The sequence below is a fragment of the Oryctolagus cuniculus genome, chromosome 8, assembly GCF_964237555.1.
Source record: "Oryctolagus cuniculus chromosome 8, mOryCun1.1, whole genome shotgun sequence".
NCBI classification, from domain to species: domain Eukaryota; kingdom Metazoa; phylum Chordata; class Mammalia; order Lagomorpha; family Leporidae; genus Oryctolagus; species Oryctolagus cuniculus.
The window spans coordinates 128730843-128750228 of NC_091439.1; the positions used below are offsets into that span (position 1 = coordinate 128730843).

At 49.3% G+C, this 19386-nt stretch overlaps 1 protein-coding gene across 1 annotated transcript in view; it reads right to left on the reverse strand.

The window, feature by feature from the left end:
- The window catches only part of LOC127486657 (probable ATP-dependent RNA helicase DDX60), a gene marked incomplete at its 3' end in the record, with an annotated part of 114026 nt that overhangs the window by 83995 nt on the left and 10645 nt on the right, over nt 1–19386 (reverse strand). Inside the window, 4 exon segments of the mRNA XM_070047160.1 lie at nt 6256–6349; nt 6829–7117; nt 16413–16506; nt 16986–17272. Coding sequence (XP_069903261.1) covers nt 6256–6258 — 3 coding nt within the window.

Sequence of the window (19386 nt, forward strand, 5' to 3'; positions counted from 1 at the left end):
GGAAGACCTTTCTCTCTGTCTCTCTCTCTCACTGTCCACTCTGCCTGTCAAAAAAAAAAAAAAAAAAAAAAAAAAAAAAAGGTGTTGGTACCCATTCTTTCTCTTCTACCTTAGAAACGTTCCGTGTGGTATTATCTATGACTTACGCATGAGGAAATCAATGTAGTTTATTTATTCAGACACTTGGGTACCCACTCGCACAGGGACTTGAGACACCTGTGATCTACAGAGTTCTCCACTGAACACAGGTCTGCTCCCCAACCTCCGCCCTCCACAGTCTAGGCCTGCATTTAATGGATGGAGCATGCTTGAACTAGGACAAACCGTGTCTTCCACAAAGCACCATAGAATACGTAAATGTAGCGTCTGAGGTCCCTCTTGGCATTTTCTACGTGCACGTTATCACGTTGGTACTTTTTCTCTCCTTTCTCAACGTTAGATACAAGTTGGGAGGGAGGAAGTCAAACTATCACTATTGGCAGAGGACATGATTCCATACAGAGGAGATCCACACGACTCCACTGAGAGACTATCGAAACTCAGAGTAGAGTTTGGTAAAGTGGCAGGATAGAAAATCAACAGCCTTTGTATACGCAGACAGTGCCGTGGCTCAGAAAGAACGTCTAGGACCAATCCCGTCCACATAGCTACAAAGAAAATACAGGCTCTGGGGACCATTTCAACCAAGGATGTCCACTAGCTGAGAATCACAACAGATTAAAGAAAGGAATAGAAGAGGACAAAAAGCAAAAAACCAAATTGAGAAGCTTCTGCACTGCAAGCAAAACACTCGGCAAAGCGCAGAGGCAACTAACAGAATGGGAGAAATTATCTGCAAAGTATGCAGCTGGTAAAGGATTCACTACCAGAGGTTTTCAAGAAACTCAACAGCAGCAAAACAAACCACCCACTCAAGAAACGGGCCAAGGACTTCCGCAGGCATGGTTCAAGAAAGGAAATCCAAATGGCCAACAAACACATGCAAAAATGCTCAGGGTCACTAGCCATCAGGGAAATGCACAGCAATACTACAACAGCCTTGAGGATGTCAGGGGGGGAAAGGCGGCCTGCTCCGCTGTTGGTGGGAATGTAAACTGGTATAGCCACTGTGGGAGACAGTATGAGAAACCTCAGAAACCTGAATATAGACAAACCAGCCGTTCCACCCCGGGGAATATAGGCAAGGGAAAGGAAATCAGCATATGGAAGAGTCATATTTACTGCAGCTCATTTCACAACAGCAAAGATAGGCAATCAACCAAAATGCCGCTCTCCTGAAGACTGAAGAAAGAAATTACGGGCCATGTACACCACACATACATATACAGACCGCAGGGGAGAGGAAAGGCCATCATTTTGAAATAGCCCTGCCTATATGTTCTCCACTTGAGAACAAGGAGACCACTCTACCTTAGAGCCTAATCGACCTTGGGGAAGGGCAATTAACCAACTCCTGCCCCTGGAAGACTTGCTGTCTTACACAGGGGATAAAAGAGCAAAGAAAAAGGCTAGAAAAGTATTGTGAAAGCTACAGGCTAGGGGTGTAGGCCAATGAAACCAAATATTCAATCCTAAGATTATACATGCTTTCTTCCTTCAATACTTTAGCACATCACCCGGGCTCCAGATCTATACCAGACACAGGTTCTATTTAAGAAGGAATTTCTAGGGAAACCCCAAAAAAGAGTGTGAGACACCAAAATAAAGGCCCCAAAGGAAAATGAAACCTCTGATACCTACAGCAAAGCAAACATTAAATAGCCTAACTCCCACCCAGAGGAACATAAACCTCACACTAAGTGACCTGCTTACTTTGCTTTCTATTACCTGATACATTGTGTCCAGCTTTCAGAAAAAAAAAAAAAAAAGTTAAAGCAAGAAAAATGCAGTCTGAAGAGACAAAGCAAGCATCAAAACCAGGCCCTACCATGGCAAAGATTCTGGAGCTGTCTGACTGGGTTATTAAAACAACTGTAATAGAAAAATTGGACGATATACAGAACCACATGAATAATGCAAACAGATAGATGGAAACTCTCAAAGAATCAAAAGGGGCCGCCAGATCAAAACAACCACTGAGACAGAAACGAAGAATGTCTTGGAGGGGCTCATTATCAGACTAGACACTAGAGAGAAGACAATCCGTGAGCGGGTGTGTATCAATAAAAACTTCCTCAACTAAAAGCCAAAGAAAGAAATGGGGAAAACGCTAATGGAATGCCTGAGATTATGGGACAATTACAAAGGTATGACACACACAAAGCAGGAATACTAGAAGAAAGGAAGGAACAGGGGCAATATTGGAAGTAATGACGGCCGAAAACGTTCCAAAAGCTGAAGGTAAAAACGATAGAGGTTGAGGGGCTGGCGCTGTGGCGTAGCAGATACAGCTGCCACCTGCAGCATCGGCATCCCATATGGGTGCCGGTTCGAATCCCATATGCCCCACTTCCGATCCAGCTCTCTACTGTGGCCTGGGAAAGCAGCAAAAGATGGCTCAAGTCCTTGGTCCCCTGCACCCACATGGGAGACCCAGAAGGTCCTGGCTCCCGCCTTTGAATCGGCATAGCTCTGACCATTGTGGCCATCTGGGGAGTGAACCAGCAGATGGAAGACCTCTCTGTCTGCCTCTGCCTCTCTGTAATTCTGCCTTTCACATGAATAAATAAATACATCTTAAAAAAAAAAAAAGGTTGAATATCACTGGTAGAAAATGTTTGGTGATAGAAATATCTCAGATGAGAAACAATGACTTGATCAGCCCTTGTCCTGACTGTCCAGGAACACCTTACTACTTTATTCCTTTTAGTATTTGTTTGTTCTACTTATTACCATCGGCTGAACTCTTTAATTTACACACAATTATTCTTAGGTGTTTAAATTCAACTGAAAAGTGATCCCTGTTAAATATAAGAGTGGGAATAAGAGAGGGAGGAGATGTACAGTTCGGCACATGCTCACTCAGACTTACCCTTAATGGTAGAGCTAGAAACGTGCCAGGGGATTCCAATTCAATCCCATCAATGTGGCATGTACCAATGCCATCTTACTAGTCTAAAGTGATCAGTTTCAGTTCATAATTGATCATAATGAGAGGATTAAATGTCAAAGGGATCACATAAACAAGTCTACTGTCTGCTTCTACTAACTGATAGAATTAAAAAGGAGAAAACAATCCAACATGGGAAGCAGGATACACAGCAGACTCATAGAATGGCCAAAGCCCTAAACAGCACTCTGGCCTCCGAATCGGCCCCTAAGGCATTCGGATCTGGCTAAAAAGCCCATGAGAGTATTTCAGGCATGGGAAGTCAAGACACTCTGGCAAAAGAAAAAAAATGACCTAAATTTAAGAACGCTGTGAGTGAGATCCCAGAGGAAAGAACAGGCCAGCAAAGAAGGAGGTACTTTTCTCTGAAGGGAGGAGAGAACTTCCACTTTGACTCTGGCCTTGTCTAAATAAGATCAGAGTTGGTGAACTCCAGAGGAACTTCCATAGCCTTGGCAGCTCATGACAAGAACCTCTGGTGATTACTGACGTCATCAATAAGAGTGTCCATTGTTAAATCAACAACAGGAGTCACTGTGCACTTACTCCCCATGTAACATCTCTGTCCTTAATGTGTTGTACTCTGTGAATGAATGCTAAAACTACTACTCAAACAGTACTCTATACTTTGTGTGTCTGTGTGGGTGCAGTCTGTTGGAATCTTTACTTGGTATATACTAATTTGATCTTCTATACATGAAGAGAATTGCAAATGAATTTTGATGAAGAATGGGATGGGAGAAGGAGTGGGGGATGGGATGGTTGCGGGTGGGATGGATGTTACTGGGGGAAAAGCCGCTATAATCCAAACATTGTGCTTTGGAAATTTATAGTTATTAAATAGAAGTTGAAAAACTAAAGTATGTGTGTATGTTGGTACAGTAGAGCATATGTGTAGTTTCTCAAATGGTAGCATCAACAGGAATAGAACAAAATTTTTCAAGTTAAAAGAGAGGTCAAAAAATCTATTAAAAAAGAAAAAGGAAAATAAATGTATTTAAAACTATTTTGGAAAATAAGAAAACAAGTATTCAAAATCAATCCCACGAAAACCCCTTTTGATGCCAGCTTGCCAACAGAAGACGTATATGCTCATATAATCACAGGCTCAACTAAGAGGTGATCCTTAACACTTTATAAGCATTTACCCACCTACTTAAAAACTTTTCATAACAAAAGAAATAGCTTTCGGGGCTGCCGTTGTGGGTGGGTGGGTTAATCCTCTGCCTGCAGCGCCTGCATCCCATGTGGGCGCCGGTTCTAGTCCCAGCTGCTCCTCTTCCAATCCAGCTCTCTGCTATGGCCTGGGAAAGCAGGGGAAGATGGCTCAAGTCCTTGGGCCCCTGCAGTCATGCCGGAGACAGGAAGAAGCTCCTGGCTCCTGGCTTCGGATCGGCACAGCTCCAGCCGTTGTGGCCATTTGGGGAGTGAACCACCAGACGGAAGGCCTTTCTCTCTGTCTCTCCCTCTCACTGTCTGTAACTCTGCCTCTCAAATACATACATACCTACTTACATCCATACAATCTTAAAAAACTAAATAGCTTTCTAACATTTTACTCTATGGATGCAGCAGAATTTGCTACTTACTTATATATTATTCTTTTCCATGTATATATTATTCCTAACTTCATTTTTCCTCCCTCATCAGAAAGGAAGACATGCTCAGTTTTGAAAAACTGTAAATCACAATCATTCAAAAAGGAGAGGATAAAAGCCACCATAACCCCTTCACTAGAATGAGCATGCTAACATGGAGGATTACCTTCTGTGCATTTATCCCATTCTTCATTACAACTAAGGTGACTTTAAACATCTTTGCACGTGAATGTTTGTTTGCATTTTTATTTCTTTAGAGTAGAAGATTGCAGAACAAGTGGATCATAAAGCACTAACTGTGTTGTGATCCTAGAATGCAATATCTAATTTCCTTTGGGAGCATTTCTTTCAATGCTGTTTTTCTCAATGCAGCCCCAGATTACTAAGTCTGAAGCTAAAGCAGCAACTCTTAAGGTTCCAAAGCAATCATACACACATCTGACATCCTAGGAGCAGTGAGTCTCCCTTTCCATGCTCACAGCCCAGGCAGGCTGCCAGGTGTCTTCCCTGCGAGAGCCCACAGGCGGAAAACTCCACACCTCCTGGGCTGAGCTCACTCACTCCCTTCTTCCTTCTCCTGACAGGCCGGCACCACTAATCACCAAGCATTAGAACTAAGAGTTATCCTGAACCACCAATGTTACCTAAGTTCAATTGGTTAAGTTGTACCAGTAGCTACAACTGAACTGTCACTAAGGCCAACTGGTCCTATTTCACACAGACCTTGCACATCCTCCCCCTGCACAGCCACTGTCCCAGTTCAGAGTCTCATCGTGTCACCTACATAACTGCAATAGCTGCTCCCAGAAATTCACTCTGGATTTAAATCTATCCCAATTGTCTAAAATAAAAAGTCATACCATTCCATCAACATCTGTCCTTACACAACCACAACCACACACACAGGAAACTCAATGTATCAAAACCAAACTGCTGATTTCCCCATGAAACCTCTTGCTCTGGCCCCCTATCTTCCCCTGCAATAACTGACCCACCATTTCACCAGCAGCTCAAGTCAAACCCTAGCATCATTCTCACTCCTTCATTTCCATCAAGCCATCAGTGCCACCTGTAAACTTTCTCCACTTCTCTCCATTTTCAGCCTGAGCAGATTTGAAGCAGGAGCCTGCAGCTTCCTCCAGGATTCCCAAACAGTTGCAGGAGACCAAGGACTTGGGTACTCTTCTACTGCTGGGCCGGGCCACAGCAGAGCTGGAATGGAAGCGGAGGTGCTGGGACGGAAGTGGAGGTGCTGGGACTTGAACCACCACCCATATGGGATGCTGCTACTTCAGGCAGCAGCTTCATCCACTCTGCCACGGCTCGGCCCGCCCCCACCCCCAAATGCCCAGGTGGTTGCACTCGTGATCCAGCTGGCTGCTAACAAGCCCAGGAAAGCAGAGCAAGAGGCCCAAGGACTTGGGCACCCGAACCCACACTGGAGTCCTGGATAAAGTACCTGGCTTCTGCTTCAGCCTGGCGCAGCCCCAGGACATCGTAGCCACCTGGGGTGTGAACCCATACACTGACTCTCTCTCCACCACTGCCTCATCAGTAACTCTGCCTTTCACACCAGTCTTTAAAAAGAAAAAACAATCCAGTACTTACCATGAGGTGTCAGAACCTTGGACAGGCTGGAACAGAGCACAAAGGGATTCCTGGGGTTTCTCTAAGCTTCTGCTGTCTAGTCCTTGTGTGCAGTCTGTGAAAATTCACCGGATTACGTGCAAGTTAATTCGAGTGCCCCAGGCCAGTTTTCCCGCACACACATTACAGTTCAGAACCACCCAGAGAAGAGAGGCCGGGAGTCAAGGCCGCTTCTCACGGACGTGGCCAAGACTGATTCCAGCCAGGGCCAGGAAACCTCCAAAATGGAACCCGGGCCGTGGGAAAAGTTCTTCCTCTCCCAACCCCCGCCTCCACCCGCCCACCAGCACTCCTGTCACACTCGCCCTCCCTCGACGCTGCCCCACACGCCTTCCTTCCCCTTCCTTCCACGCCACCCCACCTTCACGCCACCTTTTCCTTCTCCCCCCTTCCTCTCTCCTCCCGAATCTCCCTTGGCCGCCTCTCTCCTCCTCCTCTCCCCTCCACCCCTCACATGCACACCCCTTGCCTGCTATCTGCACCCCAGGCCCCACCTACCCCGTGACGACAGCAAGGCCATCGCGCCCAACTCACCAAAGAGCGTTTCTGCTCCTCTGGAACAGGAGCCGAGGTCCGAGGGGTAGTCGTCCGGAAGCTGCCGAAGAAGAGGACCGCGCCTACACATTTCCAGAAGGGCAAGGTAACTGATGCGGCTGTCCCGGGCTGCAGTGTCTCTGATTCAGGCCTGACCCCGGAGGCACTGGGTCTCACTCAGGCTCCGCCAGCAGCATCGAGGACGGCTCCTCAAGACTTGAACAGGCTTTTGGGCAGGAACAGATGAGGAGCAGACTTCCATCTGAGGATGGCTGAGCAGGAGATGTACCTACGGGTACAATTCCTGGTCACAGCGCAGGGCGCAAATTCACTCCCCACAGGCAGCTGCCATGGCGCCATGGGACACATCTGCATGCTGCTACGTCCAGTGTGGGGTGCCCAAGAGCCGATTCCAATCCCGCTACTCCAGGTTGGGAACCAGGGAGGCAGCCGCTGATGGCCCAGGTACTTGGATCCTGCCTCCTTCCCTCCTGGGAGTCCTGAATGGAGTTCTTGCCTCCTGGCTTCTGCCTGGCCCGGCGCTGGCCTTTGAAGCCACTTGGGGAGAGAAGCAGTGCATGGGGCATCGCAAGCACTCTTGCTCTCTCTCAGTGATTGCCCATCTGGTGGTTCGCCCCCCTCCCAGGTGGCTACAAAGGCCAGGGCTGGGCCAGGCTGAAACAGAAGCCAGGGACTTTATCTGGTGCCCCATTCTGAGAACCTGCCACCGGGCCCCTGGCTCCTGAATACTGGCTCCGGATCTGCTCAGCTCCCATCATTGCGCCAATTTGCAGAGGACCAGCAGATGAAAGACTTACTTTCTCTTTCTCTCTCTCTGCATGTAACTCCGAATTTCAAATAAACAAATAAGAACTTCATAAAAAAAAAAAAGGGGGGGGGGAGACATAGCTATAAATAAAATACTACATCACGGCCAACTACTAGAGTTTATATCGAACTTGATACTATATGCATCACCTGGCCTATTAACACAGAACTCCTGTGGGAAGGATAGTTAAAACCCGTGATTTGCAAACCCTTCCAAAAAGGAGACGAAGGGGAAAAATCTTCCATCTCATCCCTTCGGACCAACATTTTCCCAACATCCAAAACAAATGCATCATAAAGAACACGGCACATACGTATCTGTCATGACTGCGCTGTCACATTCCTTAACAAAATATTACCAAACGCGCTCCTGAAGCACAACCAAAGCTTAGCACGCTGGGTGCAACTCCAGGAATGCAAGGATGGCTACCATACACAATCAATATATCACAGAACAGAATAAACATGGGGAAAGCCCACAAAGTATCCCTATAGACACAGAAAACCTATTTCACAAAAACTCCCACCGCTTTGGCGATATTAAAAAAAAAAAAAAAAAAGGAATCATCAAATCAGGAACAGAAGGTAAACCTCGGCTTGACAATGGCCTCTCACTGAAAACCCACAGAGCGCTAACATCACACCAAATGCCAGTTAACCGGAAACTGTCCTCCTAGACCAGGAAACAGACGAGCGTTTTCGCTCTTATTCCTCCCCGTCAGCAGTCTCGGGGGTCTCGAGCAGGGCGGCTGGGCCATCAAAACGCAAACAGACGGGAACGCGGGGCCGCTCCAGGAGGAGACGGAGCCCCTCTGCTCTGGCACAGCTGCTCGCACACTGGGGAAAGTTCCAGACCGACCGTCCGCACAGCAAGACCACGACTCCACCCGCGCCTTCGGGACCCGAGAGCAACAGGCACGCGCCGGCAGCGAAGACTCGCAGCGGGAAACCCCAACAGCCCCCGCATCACTCACCGCCAAGGGGGCCCGGTCTGCTGGCGGCACAGGGGCCCGCGAAGGCCGCTGCTTCCACGAAGGGCCGAAGAAGAGAACCGCGCCCGGGAAACGGCGCGGCAGCCTCGGGCCGCAGCCTCTCTGAGCCCGGCCTGACCCCGGGGGCGCTGGGTCTCCCGCAGGCTCCGCCGGCAGCGTCCAGGACGGCTCCCGACGGCTCGCGCGGGCTCTCCGGCAGCAGCGGACGGGACCCGCGAGGACTCCTACCTGAGCGCCGCGGGCCACGAGGGGCCACTTCCGGGGCACAAGGGGCCACTTCCGGGTCACAGCGCCGGGCGCAGGCGCACTCCCCATGGGCGGCCACCGTGGCGCCGCGGGACGCACCTCCGCGCTGCCTGCCGCGTCCAGCGTCCGAAGCCCCAGGGCTGCAGGCGGGGCGGCCTCTCCAGCCTGTGACCCAGGGACCACGCCTCCCGGCCTCCTGGGCGCCCTGAATGGAGGTCAAGCCTCCTGGCTTCTGCCTGGCCCGGCGCTGGCCGTTGGAGCCGCTTGGGGAGAGAAGCAGAGCACCGGGCATCGCGAGCCCTCTTGCCTCTTGCTCTCTCTCACGGATCGTCCCTCTGGGGGTTCAACCCCCAGGTGGCTACTAAGGCCGGGACCGGGCCAGGCCGAAGCAGAAGCCCGGGACTGTATCCGGTGCTCCACTCTGGGTTCAGGGGCCTGAGTCCTTGGGCCGTCTCCCTCTGCTTTCCCAGGCATGGCAGCAGACAGCTGGATCCCACGGGGAAAGGCTCCCAGGAGGGGCCGGCGCTGTGGGGGAGCGGGTAAAGCCACCGCCCGCAGCGCCTGCATCCACATGGGCGCAGGTTCGAGTCCCGGCTGCTCCACTTCCGGTGCAGCTCTCTGCAGAAGAGGGCCCAAATCCTTGGGCCCCTGCACCCATGCGCTACACCCCGGGGAGGCTCCTGGCTCCTGGCTTCAGATCCGCTCAGGCCTGCCCATTGCAGCCAATTGGGTAGCAGACCAGCAGATGGAAGACCTCTCCATAGCGATTCTCTCTCTCTCTCTCTCTCTCTCTCTCCCCTCTCTCTCCCTCCCTCCAGCCCTCCCTGAATTTCATATAAATAAGATCTTCAAAAAAAATAAAAAAATTAAGAAAAGGAAGACATAGCTTTAAATAAAATACTACATCAAGGCCAACTATTACAGTTCATTACAATTTGATATTATATACATTACCTACCCTATTAACATAGAATTTGAAAAGGAATTTAACTCACTCTTAGAAAAGGTGTTGGTGGCAGGCAACGCAGCTCACTAGGCTAATCCTCCACCTAGTGGCGCCAGCACACCAGGTTCTAGTCCCGGTCGGGGTGCCGGATTCTGTCCCGGTTGCTCCCTCTTCCAGGCCAGCTCTCTGCTATGGCCCAGGAGTGCAGTAGAGGATGGCCCGAGTCCTTGGGCCCTGTACCCGCATGGGAGACCAGGATAAGTACCTGGCTCCTGCCTTTGGATCAGCGGCGGCCACTGGAGGGTGAACCAATGGCAAAGGAAGACCTTTCTCTCTGTCTCTCTCTCTCACTGTCCACTCTGCCTGTCAAAAAAAAAAAAAAAAAAAAAAAAAAAAAGGTGTTGGTACCCATTCTTTCTCTTCTACCTTAGAAACGTTCCGTGTGGTATTATCTATGACTTACGCATGAGGAAATCAATGTAGTTTATTTATTCAGACACTTGGGTACCCACTCGCACAGGGACTTGAGACACCTGTGATCTACAGAGTTCTCCACTGAACACAGGTCTGCTCCCCAACCTCCGCCCTCCACAGTCTAGGCCTGCATTTAATGGATGGAGCATGCTTGAACTAGGACAAACCGTGTCTTCCACAAAGCACCATAGAATACGTAAATGTAGCGTCTGAGGTCCCTCTTGGCATTTTCTACGTGCACGTTATCACGTTGGTACTTTTTCTCTCCTTTCTCAACGTTAGATACAAGTTGGGAGGGAGGAAGTCAAACTATCACTATTGGCAGAGGACATGATTCCATACAGAGGAGATCCACACGACTCCACTGAGAGACTATCGAAACTCAGAGTAGAGTTTGGTAAAGTGGCAGGATAGAAAATCAACAGCCTTTGTATACGCAGACAGTGCCGTGGCTCAGAAAGAACGTCTAGGACCAATCCCGTCCACATAGCTACAAAGAAAATACAGGCTCTGGGGACCATTTCAACCAAGGATGTCCACTAGCTGAGAATCACAACAGATTAAAGAAAGGAATAGAAGAGGACAAAAAGCAAAAAACCAAATTGAGAAGCTTCTGCACTGCAAGCAAAACACTCGGCAAAGCGCAGAGGCAACTAACAGAATGGGAGAAATTATCTGCAAAGTATGCAGCTGGTAAAGGATTCACTACCAGAGGTTTTCAAGAAACTCAACAGCAGCAAAACAAACCACCCACTCAAGAAACGGGCCAAGGACTTCCGCAGGCATGGTTCAAGAAAGGAAATCCAAATGGCCAACAAACACATGCAAAAATGCTCAGGGTCACTAGCCATCAGGGAAATGCACAGCAATACTACAACAGCCTTGAGGATGTCAGGGGGGGAAAGGCGGCCTGCTCCGCTGTTGGTGGGAATGTAAACTGGTATAGCCACTGTGGGAGACAGTATGAGAAACCTCAGAAACCTGAATATAGACAAACCAGCCGTTCCACCCCGGGGAATATAGGCAAGGGAAAGGAAATCAGCATATGGAAGAGTCATATTTACTGCAGCTCATTTCACAACAGCAAAGATAGGCAATCAACCAAAATGCCGCTCTCCTGAAGACTGAAGAAAGAAATTACGGGCCATGTACACCACACATACATATACAGACCGCAGGGGAGAGGAAAGGCCATCATTTTGAAATAGCCCTGCCTATATGTTCTCCACTTGAGAACAAGGAGACCACTCTACCTTAGAGCCTAATCGACCTTGGGGAAGGGCAATTAACCAACTCCTGCCCCTGGAAGACTTGCTGTCTTACACAGGGGATAAAAGAGCAAAGAAAAAGGCTAGAAAAGTATTGTGAAAGCTACAGGCTAGGGGTGTAGGCCAATGAAACCAAATATTCAATCCTAAGATTATACATGCTTTCTTCCTTCAATACTTTAGCACATCACCCGGGCTCCAGATCTATACCAGACACAGGTTCTATTTAAGAAGGAATTTCTAGGGAAACCCCAAAAAAGAGTGTGAGACACCAAAATAAAGGCCCCAAAGGAAAATGAAACCTCTGATACCTACAGCAAAGCAAACATTAAATAGCCTAACTCCCACCCAGAGGAACATAAACCTCACACTAAGTGACCTGCTTACTTTGCTTTCTATTACCTGATACATTGTGTCCAGCTTTCAGAAAAAAAAAAAAAAAAGTTAAAGCAAGAAAAATGCAGTCTGAAGAGACAAAGCAAGCATCAAAACCAGGCCCTACCATGGCAAAGATTCTGGAGCTGTCTGACTGGGTTATTAAAACAACTGTAATAGAAAAATTGGACGATATACAGAACCACATGAATAATGCAAACAGATAGATGGAAACTCTCAAAGAATCAAAAGGGGCCGCCAGATCAAAACAACCACTGAGACAGAAACGAAGAATGTCTTGGAGGGGCTCATTATCAGACTAGACACTAGAGAGAAGACAATCCGTGAGCGGGTGTGTATCAATAAAAACTTCCTCAACTAAAAGCCAAAGAAAGAAATGGGGAAAACGCTAATGGAATGCCTGAGATTATGGGACAATTACAAAGGTATGACACACACAAAGCAGGAATACTAGAAGAAAGGAAGGAACAGGGGCAATATTGGAAGTAATGACGGCCGAAAACGTTCCAAAAGCTGAAGGTAAAAACGATAGAGGTTGAGGGGCTGGCGCTGTGGCGTAGCAGATACAGCTGCCACCTGCAGCATCGGCATCCCATATGGGTGCCGGTTCGAATCCCATATGCCCCACTTCCGATCCAGCTCTCTACTGTGGCCTGGGAAAGCAGCAAAAGATGGCTCAAGTCCTTGGTCCCCTGCACCCACATGGGAGACCCAGAAGGTCCTGGCTCCCGCCTTTGAATCGGCATAGCTCTGACCATTGTGGCCATCTGGGGAGTGAACCAGCAGATGGAAGACCTCTCTGTCTGCCTCTGCCTCTCTGTAATTCTGCCTTTCACATGAATAAATAAATACATCTTAAAAAAAAAAAAAGGTTGAATATCACTGGTAGAAAATGTTTGGTGATAGAAATATCTCAGATGAGAAACAATGACTTGATCAGCCCTTGTCCTGACTGTCCAGGAACACCTTACTACTTTATTCCTTTTAGTATTTGTTTGTTCTACTTATTACCATCGGCTGAACTCTTTAATTTACACACAATTATTCTTAGGTGTTTAAATTCAACTGAAAAGTGATCCCTGTTAAATATAAGAGTGGGAATAAGAGAGGGAGGAGATGTACAGTTCGGCACATGCTCACTCAGACTTACCCTTAATGGTAGAGCTAGAAACGTGCCAGGGGATTCCAATTCAATCCCATCAATGTGGCATGTACCAATGCCATCTTACTAGTCTAAAGTGATCAGTTTCAGTTCATAATTGATCATAATGAGAGGATTAAATGTCAAAGGGATCACATAAACAAGTCTACTGTCTGCTTCTACTAACTGATAGAATTAAAAAGGAGAAAACAATCCAACATGGGAAGCAGGATACACAGCAGACTCATAGAATGGCCAAAGCCCTAAACAGCACTCTGGCCTCCGAATCGGCCCCTAAGGCATTCGGATCTGGCTAAAAAGCCCATGAGAGTATTTCAGGCATGGGAAGTCAAGACACTCTGGCAAAAGAAAAAAAATGACCTAAATTTAAGAACGCTGTGAGTGAGATCCCAGAGGAAAGAACAGGCCAGCAAAGAAGGAGGTACTTTTCTCTGAAGGGAGGAGAGAACTTCCACTTTGACTCTGGCCTTGTCTAAATAAGATCAGAGTTGGTGAACTCCAGAGGAACTTCCATAGCCTTGGCAGCTCATGACAAGAACCTCTGGTGATTACTGACGTCATCAATAAGAGTGTCCATTGTTAAATCAACAACAGGAGTCACTGTGCACTTACTCCCCATGTAACATCTCTGTCCTTAATGTGTTGTACTCTGTGAATGAATGCTAAAACTACTACTCAAACAGTACTCTATACTTTGTGTGTCTGTGTGGGTGCAGTCTGTTGGAATCTTTACTTGGTATATACTAATTTGATCTTCTATACATGAAGAGAATTGCAAATGAATTTTGATGAAGAATGGGATGGGAGAAGGAGTGGGGGATGGGATGGTTGCGGGTGGGATGGATGTTACTGGGGGAAAAGCCGCTATAATCCAAACATTGTGCTTTGGAAATTTATAGTTATTAAATAGAAGTTGAAAAACTAAAGTATGTGTGTATGTTGGTACAGTAGAGCATATGTGTAGTTTCTCAAATGGTAGCATCAACAGGAATAGAACAAAATTTTTCAAGTTAAAAGAGAGGTCAAAAAATCTATTAAAAAAGAAAAAGGAAAATAAATGTATTTAAAACTATTTTGGAAAATAAGAAAACAAGTATTCAAAATCAATCCCACGAAAACCCCTTTTGATGCCAGCTTGCCAACAGAAGACGTATATGCTCATATAATCACAGGCTCAACTAAGAGGTGATCCTTAACACTTTATAAGCATTTACCCACCTACTTAAAAACTTTTCATAACAAAAGAAATAGCTTTCGGGGCTGCCGTTGTGGGTGGGTGGGTTAATCCTCTGCCTGCAGCGCCTGCATCCCATGTGGGCGCCGGTTCTAGTCCCAGCTGCTCCTCTTCCAATCCAGCTCTCTGCTATGGCCTGGGAAAGCAGGGGAAGATGGCTCAAGTCCTTGGGCCCCTGCAGTCATGCCGGAGACAGGAAGAAGCTCCTGGCTCCTGGCTTCGGATCGGCACAGCTCCAGCCGTTGTGGCCATTTGGGGAGTGAACCACCAGACGGAAGGCCTTTCTCTCTGTCTCTCCCTCTCACTGTCTGTAACTCTGCCTCTCAAATACATACATACCTACTTACATCCATACAATCTTAAAAAACTAAATAGCTTTCTAACATTTTACTCTATGGATGCAGCAGAATTTGCTACTTACTTATATATTATTCTTTTCCATGTATATATTATTCCTAACTTCATTTTTCCTCCCTCATCAGAAAGGAAGACATGCTCAGTTTTGAAAAACTGTAAATCACAATCATTCAAAAAGGAGAGGATAAAAGCCACCATAACCCCTTCACTAGAATGAGCATGCTAACATGGAGGATTACCTTCTGTGCATTTATCCCATTCTTCATTACAACTAAGGTGACTTTAAACATCTTTGCACGTGAATGTTTGTTTGCATTTTTATTTCTTTAGAGTAGAAGATTGCAGAACAAGTGGATCATAAAGCACTAACTGTGTTGTGATCCTAGAATGCAATATCTAATTTCCTTTGGGAGCATTTCTTTCAATGCTGTTTTTCTCAATGCAGCCCCAGATTACTAAGTCTGAAGCTAAAGCAGCAACTCTTAAGGTTCCAAAGCAATCATACACACATCTGACATCCTAGGAGCAGTGAGTCTCCCTTTCCATGCTCACAGCCCAGGCAGGCTGCCAGGTGTCTTCCCTGCGAGAGCCCACAGGCGGAAAACTCCACACCTCCTGGGCTGAGCTCACTCACTCCCTTCTTCCTTCTCCTGACAGGCCGGCACCACTAATCACCAAGCATTAGAACTAAGAGTTATCCTGAACCACCAATGTTACCTAAGTTCAATTGGTTAAGTTGTACCAGTAGCTACAACTGAACTGTCACTAAGGCCAACTGGTCCTATTTCACACAGACCTTGCACATCCTCCCCCTGCACAGCCACTGTCCCAGTTCAGAGTCTCATCGTGTCACCTACATAACTGCAATAGCTGCTCCCAGAAATTCACTCTGGATTTAAATCTATCCCAATTGTCTAAAATAAAAAGTCATACCATTCCATCAACATCTGTCCTTACACAACCACAACCACACACACAGGAAACTCAATGTATCAAAACCAAACTGCTGATTTCCCCATGAAACCTCTTGCTCTGGCCCCCTATCTTCCCCTGCAATAACTGACCCACCATTTCACCAGCAGCTCAAGTCAAACCCTAGCATCATTCTCACTCCTTCATTTCCATCAAGCCATCAGTGCCACCTGTAAACTTTCTCCACTTCTCTCCATTTTCAGCCTGAGCAGATTTGAAGCAGGAGCCTGCAGCTTCCTCCAGGATTCCCAAACAGTTGCAGGAGACCAAGGACTTGGGTACTCTTCTACTGCTGGGCCGGGCCACAGCAGAGCTGGAATGGAAGCGGAGGTGCTGGGACGGAAGTGGAGGTGCTGGGACTTGAACCACCACCCATATGGGATGCTGCTACTTCAGGCAGCAGCTTCATCCACTCTGCCACGGCTCGGCCCGCCCCCACCCCCAAATGCCCAGGTGGTTGCACTCGTGATCCAGCTGGCTGCTAACAAGCCCAGGAAAGCAGAGCAAGAGGCCCAAGGACTTGGGCACCCGAACCCACACTGGAGTCCTGGATAAAGTACCTGGCTTCTGCTTCAGCCTGGCGCAGCCCCAGGACATCGTAGCCACCTGGGGTGTGAACCCATACACTGACTCTCTCTCCACCACTGCCTCATCAGTAACTCTGCCTTTCACACCAGTCTTTAAAAAGAAAAAACAATCCAGTACTTACCATGAGGTGTCAGAACCTTGGACAGGCTGGAACAGAGCACAAAGGGATTCCTGGGGTTTCTCTAAGCTTCTGCTGTCTAGTCCTTGTGTGCAGTCTGTGAAAATTCACCGGATTACGTGCAAGTTAATTCGAGTGCCCCAGGCCAGTTTTCCCGCACACACATTACAGTTCAGAACCACCCAGAGAAGAGAGGCCGGGAGTCAAGGCCGCTTCTCACGGACGTGGCCAAGACTGATTCCAGCCAGGGCCAGGAAACCTCCAAAATGGAACCCGGGCCGTGGGAAAAGTTCTTCCTCTCCCAACCCCCGCCTCCACCCGCCCACCAGCACTCCTGTCACACTCGCCCTCCCTCGACGCTGCCCCACACGCCTTCCTTCCCCTTCCTTCCACGCCACCCCACCTTCACGCCACCTTTTCCTTCTCCCCCCTTCCTCTCTCCTCCCGAATCTCCCTTGGCCGCCTCTCTCCTCCTCCTCTCCCCTCCACCCCTCACATGCACACCCCTTGCCTGCTATCTGCACCCCAGGCCCCACCTACCCCGTGACGACAGCAAGGCCATCGCGCCCAACTCACCAAAGAGCGTTTCTGCTCCTCTGGAACAGGAGCCGAGGCCCGAGGGGTAGACTTCCAGACTGCCCAAGAAGAGGACCGCGCCTACACATTTCCAGAAGGGCAAGGTAACTGATGCGGCTGTCCCGGGCTGCAGTGTCTCTGATTCAGGCCTGACCCCGGAGGCACTGGGTCTCACTCAGGCTCCGCCAGCAGCATCGAGGACGGCTCCTCAAGACTTGAACAGGCTTTTGGGCAGGAACAGATGAGGAGCAGACTTCCATCTGAGGATGGCTGAGCAGGAGATGTACCTACGGGTACAATTCCTGGTCACAGCGCAGGGCGCAAATTCACTCCCCACAGGCAGCTGCCATGGCGCCATGGGACACATCTGCATGCTGCTACGTCCAGTGTGGGGCACCCAAGAGCCGATTCCAATCCCGCTACTCCAGGTTGGGAACCAGGGAGGCAGCCGCTGATGGCCCAGGTACTTGGATCCTGCCTCCTTCCCTCCTGGGAGTCCTGAATGGAGTTCTTGCCTCCTGGCTTCTGCCTGGCCCGGCGCTGGCCTTTGAAGCCACTTGGGGAGAGAAGCAGTGCATGGGGCATCGCAAGCACTCTTGCTCTCTCTCAGTGATTGCCCATCTGGTGGTTCGCCCCCCTCCCAGGTGGCTACAAAGGCCAGGGCTGGGCCAGGCTGAAACAGAAGCCAGGGACTTTATCTGGTGCCCCATTCTGAGAACCTGCCACCGGGCCCCTGGCTCCTGAATACTGGCTCCGGATCTGCTCAGCTCCCATCATTGCGCCAATTTGCAGAGGACCAGCAGATGAAAGACTTACTTTCTCTTTCTCTCTCTCTGCATGTAACTCCGAATTTCAAATAAACAAATAAGAACTTCATAAAAAAAAAAAAGGGGGGGGGGAGACATAGCTATAAATAAAATACTACATCACGGCCAACTACTAGAGTTTATATCGAACTTGATACTATATGCATCACCTGGCCTATTAACACAGAACTCCTGTGGGAAGGATAGTTAAAACCCGTGATTTGCAAACCCTTCCAAAAAGGAGACGAAGGGGAAAAATCTTCCATCTCATCCCTTCGGACCAACATTTTCCCAACATCCAAAACAAATGCATCATAAAGAACACGGCACATACGTATCTGTCATGACTGCGCTGTCACATTCCTTAACAAAATATTACCAAACGCGCTCCTGAAGCACAACCAAAGCTTAGCACGCTGGGTGCAACTCCAGGAATGCAAGGATGGCTACCATACACAATCAATATATCACAGAACAGAATAAACATGGGGAAAGCCCACAAAGTATCCCTATAGACACAGAAAACCTATTTCACAAAAACTCCCACCGCTTTGGCGATATTAAAAAAAAAAAAAAAAAAGGAATCATCAAATCAGGAACAGAAGGTAAACCTCGGCTTGACAATGGCCTCTCACTGAAAACCCACAGAGCGCTAACATCACACCAAATGCCAGTTAACCGGAAACTGTCCTCCTAGACCAGGAAACAGACGAGCGTTTTCGCTCTTATTCCTCCCCGTCAGCAGTCTCGGGGGTCTCGAGCAGGGCGGCTGGGCCATCAAAACGCAAACAGACGGGAACGCGGGGCCGCTCCAGGAGGAGACGGAGCCCCTCTGCTCTGGCACAGCTGCTCGCACACTGGGGAAAGTTCCAGACCGACCGTCCGCACAGCAAGACCACGACTCCACCCGCGCCTTCGGGACCCGAGAGCAACAGGCACGCGCCGGCAGCGAAGACTCGCAGCGGGAAACCCCAACAGCCCCCGCATCACTCACCGCCAAGGGGGCCCGGTCTGCTGGCGGCACAGGGGCCCGCGAAGGCCGCTGCTTCCACGAAGGGCCGAAGAAGAGAACCGCGCCCGGGAAACGGCGCGGCAGCCTCGGGCCGCAGCCTCTCTGAGCCCGGCCTGACCCCGGGGGCGCTGGGTCTCCCGCAGGCTCCGCCGGCAGCGTCCAGGACGGCTCCCGACGGCTCGCGCGGGCTCTCCGGCAGCAGCGGACGGGACCCGCGAGGACTCCTACCTGAGCGCCGCGGGCCACGAGGGGCCACTTCCGGGGCACAAGGGGCCACTTCCGGGTCACAGCGCCGGGCGCAGGCGCACTCCCCATGGGCGGCCACCGTGGCGCCGCGGGACGCACCTCCGCGCTGCCTGCCGCGTCCAGCGTCCGAAGCCCCAGGGCTGCAGGCGGGGCGGCCTCTCCAGCCTGTGACCCAGGGACCACGCCTCCCGGCCTCCTGGGCGCCCTGAATGGAGGTCAAGCCTCCTGGCTTCTGCCTGGCCCGGCGCTGGCCGTTGGAGCCGCTTGGGGAGAGAAGCAGAGCACCGGGCATCGCGAGCCCTCTTGCCTCTTGCTCTCTCTCACGGATCGTCCCTCT